This window comes from Sminthopsis crassicaudata, chromosome 3 (genome assembly GCF_048593235.1).
Source record: "Sminthopsis crassicaudata isolate SCR6 chromosome 3, ASM4859323v1, whole genome shotgun sequence".
NCBI lineage: Eukaryota > Metazoa > Chordata > Mammalia > Dasyuromorphia > Dasyuridae > Sminthopsis > Sminthopsis crassicaudata.
Window position 1 is genome coordinate 453398822 of NC_133619.1, and position 12209 is coordinate 453411030.

General features: G+C 31.4%; 1 protein-coding gene and 1 non-coding gene across 5 annotated transcripts in view; one reads left to right on the top strand and one right to left on the bottom strand.

The window, feature by feature from the left end:
- KCNH7 (potassium voltage-gated channel subfamily H member 7) overlaps positions 1-12209 on the top strand; it is a 622433-nt gene that overhangs the window by 592925 nt on the left and 17299 nt on the right. For all 4 annotated transcript variants that reach the window (XM_074303262.1, XM_074303266.1, XM_074303263.1 and 1 more), the window contains one exon: positions 8191-8359. In XM_074303262.1, the coding sequence (XP_074159363.1) occupies positions 8191-8359 (169 nt within the window). The remainder of the gene's footprint in view (positions 1-8190; positions 8360-12209) is intronic.
- On the bottom strand, positions 7679-7785 carry LOC141565165 (U6 spliceosomal RNA). Its single transcript, XR_012488865.1, has one exon. It is a non-coding gene; the product is annotated as a U6 spliceosomal RNA (small nuclear RNA).

Below are 12209 nucleotides of genomic sequence, written 5' to 3' on the forward strand. Positions count from 1 at the left end.
TTTTTCCTCTTCAATTTTCAATGTCTTGAGTATGAAACTTCTTTAGGAAGCAATTTTAATATCTAAGAGAGTTCACCAAGGAAGAACATTTTCTTGTCCTTCAGTTCAAATTTTCTTTTGTCCTTTTGTAATTATTGTATTAGCTTTCCCATCCCAACCACATAGTTCTAAATGATTATTCTATAAACAACTTTAACATCCACAATTTTTTTTCTTTTCAAATGTTTCATAAATCAATCACTGTTCAAAAAATAATTACCTTAAGAGATGCATATCAAAATATATGTTATACCAATTGGCTAAAATAAGTTATACTATATAGCATCAATCAGAATAAATAAGTTAAGGAGCAATTATTAACTAAATGTAGAGCAACAAAACTCAATTTCCTAGTAATTTTTAAAGAGAGAATATAATGGAATACCCAAGAAATTGAATATCATGAAAGTTTTAATTTTTAGAAGATTCACTTAAAGCAATTGCAGTTAGAACTGTTTTATAGGGTGGTTAGTTATTGTTCCATTTCTCACATAATGCTGTTTCACCAATAATAAAGCACTTCATCCAATCACAACTCTGACATTGGCTCAAAGGTTTGCCATGCCAAATATAACAGAATAGCACATTTAATCTCCTTCTCCCTCACAAAAGAAAAGTTAAATACAATTGGCTTCTCTTTAAAGGAAAGTCAAAAGTTAAGTCTATCAAAATTGTTTTCCCACAGCCATTTGAAAGTTTACTTTCTGTTCATTCATTTCCAGAAATGTGTCCTTGCAACTATAGCAACATTTTCCAAGGCAACCAAGTTCTGATTCTATTTTGAGCTATATTTAAAAAGTATCTCCACAAATGTTCATTTTGATTAAGATCACAAACCATCATTTCCCCTTTGAACTTTTGGGATTTTTTATTGCAATTATTGAAAGTCAATTTTCTTTCTTCATATTTTAATAAAATTATAAAGTTAAATCTAGATAAAGTCCTCAGAAGTATCTTGTTTTTCTAATATCATTTGGTGATGGAAATTTTCTCTTGATGTATTGAAAATGTAATCACCCATAATATATTGTTCTGTAATTCAAATAGTTTTCCATTCTTTAAAAAAAATTGGATTACATGCAAATATAAGAAATAATAGCATCAAGAGCAGTTTAAATGCAGGCAGATATTATGCATTCTCTTTTGGTTCAATATTCTCTGGAACAATCTCTAATCACCATTCTGGTCTTTTTATCATCTTAGTATTTTTTTTCAAAAAACCAATCCAATCCAAAAAGCACTTATTAAATAGTGTCTGCCCTCAAAGTACTTATATCCTATTGTGAGATATAAGCAAATATGTGCTGATAATGTTTAAGAACAGGCCCTCAGAAATGCAGAACACACTTTTAAGCTCAATTCATATTATTAACATTTTCTCCATTACTTTTTTTAAGCCTAGACAATCAATAAAACAATAAATCAGATCCTAATTTGTATGTACCCATTTGTTGGTAAATAGTCAATTCCTGAGGTGTAGTGCTCACACTAACAACTTAGCAATGAGCTCAAGATGGTAAGATCTGGTTCTAATACAATCTTGGATATAGTAAAGTTCAAAAATTAAACATATTATATCCAATACTTATACAATAAATAATTTATGATAATTTGAGGAAGTTATATCTCCATTAATAAGAAATATTTTATAACACATGAACTGAACCTAGAAGGAAAATGGGAATTTTAAGGTGGCAGAAGTGGTAAGAGAATGCATTTCAGTTATGAAATATAGCCAGAACAAAGATATAGAGAAAGAAAATAAAATGTCAAATTCAGGGAATGGCAAGAAGACTAAATTGTCTGAAATATAGTGTGTAAAGGGGAGTAATAAGAAATAATCTTGAAATTATCAGTTGGAGCCCAATTATACAGATCTTTAAATACAACCCATCACAACCATAAGGCCTACTAAAATAAGGGTAATTACTGATATGGTTCACATAGCTATATTACCCAAATAATTTCCGTGTTCTGAATTTAAATTTGACTTCTCCAGGAAGCTGAAGATCTAGTTAACAAATTCAGTAAAATAGTTGTCTTAAATTTTAAATAGGTTCATTTAAAGAGGGCATGTGAATAAAGAATTATAATTCCCAGTGGAAATCTGTTACTAAATTACATAATACTCAAATACAAACCATTTTCTTATTTTCATTTTAATTTTGTTTCCTCTGATAAGATATCCTCTTTAAAATATTAGTGTACCTTTGGAAGAAATGTCAGTTTCGATTCATAAATTAAAGAAGATTGAACTAAAGAAATTAACACTTATTTGAAATCTAGGAATCTTTATACTGGAGGTCTATTCATAACTTTCATAGCACAAAGGTTTCTTTTTCTCTTGATCTTTTTCTTTAGGCTGACTATGAATATGCTCATTATTTCATAGAGGCAATGTCAAAATTGCAGCTTCCTCATTAAAGAAATTTGTATAAATTCAATGATAAAAGGATAACAAGAAGAAAAGTCCTCCAAAAGGTTATAAAATTTTAATATGGCACTGGAAAAAAATAGAAACTTTTTAGTTGGTTGTCTGTATTTTTGGAGAAATAAGAAGTCACAGAATTTCAGAGGTGAAAAGACTCCAAATAGTCAGATAACCCAGCCTCCTGTCTTAAGCATTATTTAGCAGACAGCATAAACAACATAATGGAGATAGTGTTGGTACTGTGAGATACAGATTTAAATCCTACCTTAAATACATATTAGCTACATGATCATGAACAACTTGTTTAACATTTCAGAGCCTGTATCCTTAGTTATAAAATGGAGATAATCATATTTACACTATTTATCTTGCATGAGTGTTGTAAGTAAAAAGCCCTTCTATATCCTCATTTGATCTCTCCCCCACTCCCTGTTTTGCTATAGATCAAACATTCTTGATCACTTTCTGATATAGGTTTTCTCTCAAAATTCTAGGTAAAGTCATTTGTAGTAGACATATAATTTATATTATGGGAATAGGAATAGAAAAGAATACAGAAATCATTTTTTCAAGTATGTTTAATAATATCTACATCTCTCTTCTGTCCTGGGAAAATATAAAGTATGTCCTATCAATTCTATGATCTAAGATAATTGAAGCATGAGTCTACTATGACTGCTGAACCATAGCAACATATCTAATATTATATTTTAAAATACCAAGTGTCCCAAAAAGTCCAAGAACTGTACTATTTTGCCATAAAATTAAGAAAGTACACCTTGTCTCAGAAGTACACCTCATTACATGACCAGAGCAGGAATTCATTTTGCTCAATACTGCATATTTGTTACAAAGATTTTATTTGTTTTTCTTTTTATTTCCACTGGGGATTGGGTGAGAGGAAGAAAAATTACATTTTTGTTCATTGGAAAACAATAATTAACTAACTCTGAAAAAAAAAAAAGGAAGCACATTATTATTATTTACCTAAGACAATCTCACATTTGACTCAACAGCCTCTGAATAATCAGGTTTTGAATATAGTGGGAAAAGAAGCCCTGAATTCTGTATGTGCAACTTGAGAGGAAGGGAGATTGTGACATTTAGGTTTTTATCATAGTTTCTTCTGATGGCACCGAATTCCAAAAGAATTTTTTAAGCAAAAGATAAAATGAACCAATCCTACCAGATTGTACATTCTTTTAAGAGCAAGGGCTAAGGCTTATTCATATTTGTTTTTACTTCAATTCTCTGCAAGTCCCAATTAATTTTTATAGAATTGAATTGAACATCAAAAATTCCTCTTTTTGGCTAATTGAAATCTTTTTGCAATACAAACAGTTGCGTACAAACATGAGGAAAATTTGGAAGTATTTCCCTCTTAATAATGATAATTTTCCCAAAGAGAAGGAAAAATGATCAGTCAGTGTCTTCCTTCTCTGAATGCAAATACCCATCTCCTATATTTTATGAGTGGCTCTAGTCATTTACCAGTTGGTCATTTTTTGAAATTTTTCCATAAATCTGGGAGAGGGAGAGAAGAAATTTTTGTATGGATTACAACACATTGATGCACACTTTGAATTTTAAAAAATTAGGGTTTGTCTTAAAAAGACAACTGGAAAATAAAACTTGTACAAGCAACCCTTGAGAAAATGTGAAAGAAAATGGAATCACTTCTATGCAATAATAATGCATTGGAATAGGACTTTTGTAAAAGAGGAAAAATTATTTTTATTATAGCTTTTTATTTACCAGATATATGCATAGGTAATTTTTCAACATTGACAACTGCAAAACCTTTTGTTCCAATTTTTCCCCTCCTTCCCCCCACCCCTTCCCCCAGATGGCAGGTTGACTAATACATGTTAAATATGTTAAAGTATAAGTTAAATACAATATATGTATACATGTCCAAACAGTTATTTTGCTGTTTAAAAAGAATCGGATTTTGAAATAGTGTACAATTAGAATGTGAAGGAAATCAGAAATACAGGCAGACAAAAATAGAAGGATTAGGAATTCTATGTAGTGATTCATAGTCATCTCCCAGAGTTCTGTCCCTGGGTGTAGCTGGTTCAGTTCATTACTGCTCTTTGGAACTAATTTGGTTCATCTCCTTGCTGAAGATGGCCACATCCATCAGAATTGATCATCATATAGTATTGTTGTTGAAGTGTGTAATGATCTCCTGGTTCTGCCCATTTCACTCAGCATCAATTCATGTAAGTCTCTCCAGGCCTTTCTGAAATCATCCTGCTGGTCATTTCTTACAGAACAATAATATTCTATAATATTCATATACCACAATTTATTCAGCCAATCTCCAATTAATGGGCATCCACTCAGTTTCCAGTTTCTGGACACTACAAAGAAGGCTGCCACAAACATTCTTGCACACACAGGTCCCTATCCCTTCTTTAAAATCTCTTTGGAATATAAGCCCAGTAGTAACGCTGCTATATCAAAGAGTATGCACAGTTTGATAACTTTTTGAGCATAGTATCAAATTGCTCTCCAGAATGGCTGGATGTATTCACAATTCCACCAACAATGTATCAGTGTCCCAGTTTCCCCACATCCCCTCCAACATTCTGCATTATCTTTCCCTGTCATTTTAGCCAATCTGACAGGTGTGTTGTGGTATCTCAGAGTTGTCTTAATTTTCATTTCTCTAATTAATAATGACTTGGAGCATCTTTTCATATGGCTAGAAATAGTTTCAATTTCTTCATCTAAGAATTGTCTGTTCATATCCTTTGACCATTTATCAATTGGAGAATGGCTTGATTTCTTATAAATTAGAGTCAATTCTCTATATATTTTGTAAATGAGGCCTTTATCAGAACCTTTGACTATAAAAATGTTTTCCCAGTTTATTGTTTACCTTCTAATCTTGTCTGCATTAGTTGTGCTTGTACAAAAACTTTTCAATTTGATATAATCAAATTTTTCTATTTTGTGATCAATAATGGTTAAAAGAGGAAAATTTAAAGAAAAATATTCAATGGATCTGTGAACTCATTATCATGAATAAACTCAACAGCAAAATATATTTCAACACATGTATGTCTTACCAAGATTCTGGCATCTATCCTCCTCCAAGTTGATTACTGAAAGTCAACTCATCATGCCAGAGGCCTTCCTCTTTTTCTCTGACATTACACAGATGACAAATGCATCATATCACTCTCACCATGTAACCAACCTATCTTTTCTCTTCACACATTTCTTTGAATGTATATCTTTTACTCTGCTTCTCTTTTGTAAATAAACATGCACAAAATATTTTGAGCTCTAAAAAGTGATAGAAAAGCTGAAATAAATAAATAATATCAGTTAAATAATACATTGGACATAAAAGCATAAAACAACAAAGATTACAGGAAATCATTTTTTGTTTTGTTTTTTGTTTGGGTTTTTTGGTTTTTTGTTTTTAAAAAAGCAAGGTATGGGGGCAGCTAGATGGCGCAATAGATAGAGCACCAGCTCCGAAGTCAGGAGGACTTGAGTTCAGATCTGAACTCTGATACTTAACATTTCCTAACTGTGTGATCCTGGGCAAGTCACTTGACTCCAATTGCCTCAGCAAAAAAAAAAAAAAAAAAGCAAGGTATGAATAGAGCATGAAATAATATCTACAAAGAAAGGTTAAATCATTTATTTAGTTTGATCCAAAGAAATCTTATGAAAATTATTAGAATTAGTATCATATTGCCACAATTAATTTAAAATGTTGGTGCCTTTTTATTCCCAGTGTATAAACATTTAATAAATTGTTTTCCATAATGATAGGACTAACTAATAGCTCCACAGACATCGAATGTATTGAATGTGTTATTTGATAGCCTATGTAACACTATTTCTTTCTCTTATCTTTGCCACTTTGACTTCCCATAGTTTTTAAAGAAACAACTTTTTTCTGTGTTTTCTTAGTGTTATATGTAAGTCCTTTGCAGAAAATCACTGAAATTTTTTCTTACTCCTCAAATTAAGAAAATTCAGTCCACATATATAAAAACTACTGTGAATTAAGCCATGAATTTTGAATAAGAGGCCAAGAGTTCAATTCCCCTAAATAAGTGATTTCAGGAAAGTCACTTAACTCCTATGAGACTCAATTTCTTCATCTGTAAAATGAAGGGATTAAACTAGATGATCTCTAGTATCCCTTCTAGCTCTAAATCTATGATCCTGTGAACCTAGTCCTTAATCATATTTTCACTATGCATATTTGTTTTGTTTAATACTGGTAGAAAACCTAAAATGGTAATATTTTTAATTTTTGATTTTTCAGTTAGCAAGCATATATTTTCTCTTCCTCCCATCTCCTTTCCCATTGCTTAGAGAGATAAAGAGAATTCAAGAGAGTTCAAGAGAGAAAGAGTTTGAGAGAGAAAGAGAGAAGAGAGAAAAAGAGAGAGAAGAGAGAGAGAAATAAAAAGAGAGAGAGAAAGCAAAACAAATCTCTATTTTGTCTAAAAATATGTTTCATTTGGCATGAACCAAAGGATCTATCATCATTCTATCAAGAGGTGGATTGTGTGCATCATCATCATTGGTCACTTGGAATCATGACTAATAAATTAGTCAGAGTTCTTAAGCCTTTCAAAATTGTCTGTTTTTATAATGTTGTTGTTATATAAATTGTTCTCTGGATTCTGTTCCTTCACTCTGAATCAGTTCATAGAAGTCATCTTGAGTTTATATATATATATATATATATATATATATATATATATTTCTTTCATTCTTTCTCACAAAGCATAATTAGAATTCTTTGCCACTACAAAAAAGAGCCATTACAGATATTTTGTATATATAACTCCTTTTCCCCTTTCTTATCTTTGGAGGAATGATCTTAATTGTCAGATTACTGGGGTAACTTTGCAGGCATGATTCCAAACTGCTTTCCAATATGGCTAGAACAATTCATACCTCCACTAACTTGGCATTAATATTCTTGTTTTCTTCAACTTTTTCAGCATTTGTCATTTTCTTTTTTTGTTAACTTTTTATCAACTGAGTTATTTAATTTGTATGTCTCTATTACTGATTTGAAGCTTTTTATATGGTTGTTGACCACATAGATTTCTTTTAAAAACTGTTTTTCATACCTATTGACAATTTAGCAACTGGAGAACTTATAATTTCATATGCTTAAACTTTTATACTTACATATTAAATGCATTCTTTATTTTAAAAAATAATAATAAGGAATGCTTCCCCATTTCAAGTGTCTTCCTTGCACAGAAGCCATACTAATCTTCTTTGTATTGTTCTAATTTTAGTAAATGTTCTGCTGAAGTGAGGACAAAGGATACCATTTCTTTTCTCATTTTTACCTATTCCAGAATATACTTTTTTGCTAACATGCAGATAAACACAAAGAATATAGAAAAGCTGCCAAGCCTAGTGTAACAAGCTCTGGATTAGAAGTCAAAATGCAGCACATTGTTCTGGTCATGGTACAAATTCACCACATAGCCCTGGAAAATCACTTAAACTTAACCTTTCTTTGTTTCATTTCCTTGTTTGTTAAAAATAAGGAAGTTACACTAAATGTTTGATCAGTAAATTTCCTTTCAGCTTTCATATATTTCAGGATTCTATAAAATAAACCATTCTCAATTCCTTAAATTTAGGAAGGATATTCATGCAAAGAAATGCTACATGAAGTGTAACTATAAGTGTAATATAAACCTTGCTATTTTTCATAGATATCACTGATGCAAGAAATTGGGAACAAGAAAATTCTCGGGGACACCAAGAGGCATCTAGTCCCTCAGCATACCACCGAGTTACCTGGGGGATCTGTGAAACTGAAAGTGATCTCACATATGGAGAAGTGGAACATAGGTTAGATTTACTCCAAGAACAACTTAACAGGTATCAAATACCAAATTCATGGCATGAGGCAATGATAACATGGATCCTTTTTTCTGTTTCTAGGCCTCCTATCAGAAACAAAATTCATCCTGCCCCTCTCCTACTCTAAGAATATGTGTTGTCTTTCCTCGAATAATATAACACTATAGCTTAGAATGATTAACTGAGTGAAGTTTAAAAATAAGCTTTTTTTACTTATCGTTTTGTAGAATTTAGGTGATGCAGCTCTACATTTGCTGCTACCTTAAAATTGTTCATAAAATAAACATGATCTTCAGTTACATAGTCTATCTTGTGTTATTTTGCTCATGACTAAGATTTAAACCTTGACTTTTCTACTTATTTTTTGTATGGTCTTGGGTAATTCACAATTTTACTTGCAAAATGAGAGAAATAATATCACCTGCCTTAAATGGTAACTAGGTGGTGCAGCAGATAGAGAGTGAATAGAGTCAGAAAGACTCATTTTTCTCAATTCAAATCAGGCCTCAGATACTTCCTAACTACGTCTTGCCCTATGCAAGTCACTTAATCCTCTTTTTCTCAATTTCCTCATCTTTACAATAAGCTGAAGGAGGAAATATTAAATCACTTTAGTATCTTTGCCAAGAAAAGCCCAAACTGAACCACCATAATAAATTGTACTAAGGTGCATGACTCCAGATGAGAAAAATAAGGTACATAGTGTGCCCAGGATTACATTAGGAAATATTTGAGGCTGTATTGGAACTCAGGTATTCCTAAATCCAAGAAGAGAACTTTATCCACAATATCAGCTAAGTAGCTGCAAAGGACTTTCTGCATTCATCCTAACCAGAGGAAAAAGATAAAGCCTGAATTACATTTGGCTCTCGATGTCAATTTAGTACCTCTATACCTAGCTCTACTATTTATTACCTCTGTCACCTTACACAAATAATTTAACTTTACTGGGTCTCAAAGTCTTCATCTGTAAAATGAGAGGCAGAATTGGATGATCACTAAGGTGTCTACCAGCTCTGAATTCCTTGATACTAGGGTTTGTGTTTATCTGTCATGTGGGTCTTTTCTTAAGTCATAAAAAGAAAATGTTAAACTTTTCGTAAGAAGATTTTTTAGTTTTCCTTAATTTTACTGCTTTCCTTCATACATAGTCATTTCAGTCACTTTTGACTTTTTGTAACACCTTTTGGGATTTTCTTGGGAAAGATACTGAAGTGGTTTGCCATCTTATTCTCCAGCCTAATGATATTACCTCCAATTTATCTGTATGTATTGTTTTTTGACCATAGTTGTATACTTGTTAAATTGTGACCTCCTTGAAAGCAAAGCCTGTTTTTGTTAGGGAGGGCCACATTGTTTATTTGTTTTAGAACTGGATTATATTTTGGTGAGGGAAAGGAGGAAGAGTTACCTTTTCCTGACACATTAATAAATGCTAGTTGACTTGATCTGATAAACTCTACACTCATTCACAAACAAATAAAAAAATCCATGTCTGAAATGTCAAGAGATTCCATGGCCAATAACTCAGTAAATTAATTTCAGGAAAATAGGTAGGGTTTACAGTAAAAGAAGTAATTACTCTTGTCAGAAAAGATTCTGATGGTTTTAAGAGTTTAATATTAGGTAGAAGAAATAAGAGTTCTAAATAAGAGTTGGAAAAGACAAGTAGTCTGTAGTCAATATGAGAGTATACTTCTATTTCATCTTTCTTCTTTTATATGCCCATCTGCGAATTTGATCTTGTCTCTACTCAGTTCATAATACAGTGGAAGTCAACAGTATGGTGCTTAGATAAGAAGCCAGAGAAACCTTTAACTTAAGCTTACTTTGACTCAAAACCAGTAAATACATATATTTCTTTCTAAAGCAGAAAAACAGAAACACTCATATTTTGTTTTATCAAACATTTCAATTAATCAGTATAATCAACAAATAATCATTAGTTATCCCTACTTGCAAGTTTACATTTTAATGGAACAGATAACAAATACATATAAAAATATATACAAAATAGGTATAAAGTTAACAAAGATATATGTGTGGATACGTATATATAGAAAGTAGTAAAATACAAGTAGTATGGGAAGGAGAGTACTATCATTTGGGAGGATCAGGAAAGGTCTCATACACCAGTAGTATTTGAGCTACCCCTTAAAGGAAGAGACGGACTCCATATGGTAGAAGTAAGGAAGAAGATATTCCAGGCATGGGGGATAGCCAAGACAAAGCAAGTATGGGAGATTGGAATGTTATAAACAGAGAGAAAGACAGTTTGGTTAGATCATAAGAGTACAAAAGAAGAAGTAATTGTCAATGAAAATGGAAAGGTAGATCAGGGCCAAGTTATATAGATGCTTTAAAAGTTAAAAAGAGGAGTTTATACTTTATTCTACAGGCAAAGAAAGCTATTAAAGTTGGTTGAGTCACATGCTCAGATCTTCACTTAAGGTAAATTACATTTCTTCAACTCATTTCATTTAACATTTGTCTACATTTTAAAAGTTCCTTTCTGTTAAGCCCAACTAAAGCATTGAAGGACAGAAATGTTACTAATCTGTATCAGCAGAGGGAGTTTTCACATTTGGGAATTTCCTACTGAAACTAAACTTCAGGTCCCCACTATCTTCCATATACATATATATATATATATATATATATATATATATATATATGTGTGTGTGTGTGTGTGTGTGTGTGTGTGTGTGTGTGTGTGTGTGTGTATGTATGTATGTATACATATACAGAGAGAGAGGCATTATATGTCATAAAAACACAAAATCCCAAAGTTGGAAAAGACCTCAGAGATCATCTAGTTCAACTCATAATTAAATAAGAATCACTTCTATAACATACTGAGAGGTAATTATCTAGATTTACTTGAAACACTTCACTGATGAAGATCTATCTTCTAAGGAAGATCACTAAATTCTAAATCCTTTTACATGTGTTTTCATATGGCCCATATCTCCCCCTCCAATCCACAAGGAAAGAATGATAAATTTTACATCATCTTAAAAAAAAAAGTTATTAATCTGCCAGGAACACTTTTCTTAATAAAACTACATAGTTGTTAACAATATCTGATAGTGGTAGTGTTACTATTTCCCTTTCCCTCACAAACCATTAATTATATTCTATAATTTATTTTGGAGGAATTGAAGTCATCTTTAGTCTGAAAACTTTATCCTCTCCTTTTTTTCCTTAAAATTGATCCAACCTTTGTTGTTCTCTAATCCTGCCATAAAACTTACAATCTTCACAATTTTTCAAAGCATTTTTAAAATGTTCAGCAAGCACATTGACTATTTTTCACAGTAAAATAACATAAGATTCGGACAAACCTAATCAAATGCAAAGTATGTATTTCCTTTTTTCTTGAGTTTCAGTTTCTCCATTAACTATCTTAGATTTATCTAATTCAAAAATTATTTTCCTTATTAAAGAAACCCAAAACAAGTTTTATCTTTATTTCTTTCATCAAATGAGATATTTGTAATATGTGTGTGTGCATATAAATGTACATATAATATATATTTAAAAGTTCTTAGTATAGTGCCTGGAACATAATAGGCTTATTCTCTACTACTTCCCATTCTTCATCTTCATCTCTAAGGTTCTATGCCTACTTTGATCTTTCTCTTACCCCTAAAGCAGAAAATTCTAAATCTTTGTTGTTATTAGCATTCTAATGTTAGCTAGCATTACTAGTCTCTTCTTCTGATCTTTAGAGTTCTTGACAATTTTTAAAAGGCCTATGTCATTCTTGTATTTATCCTTAACAATGTTTTCTTTTTTATATCTTTGTATATATCTTTTAAAAATGTAACTTAGTTAATGAGTTCTCTGTATAGCCACATGAAACTTG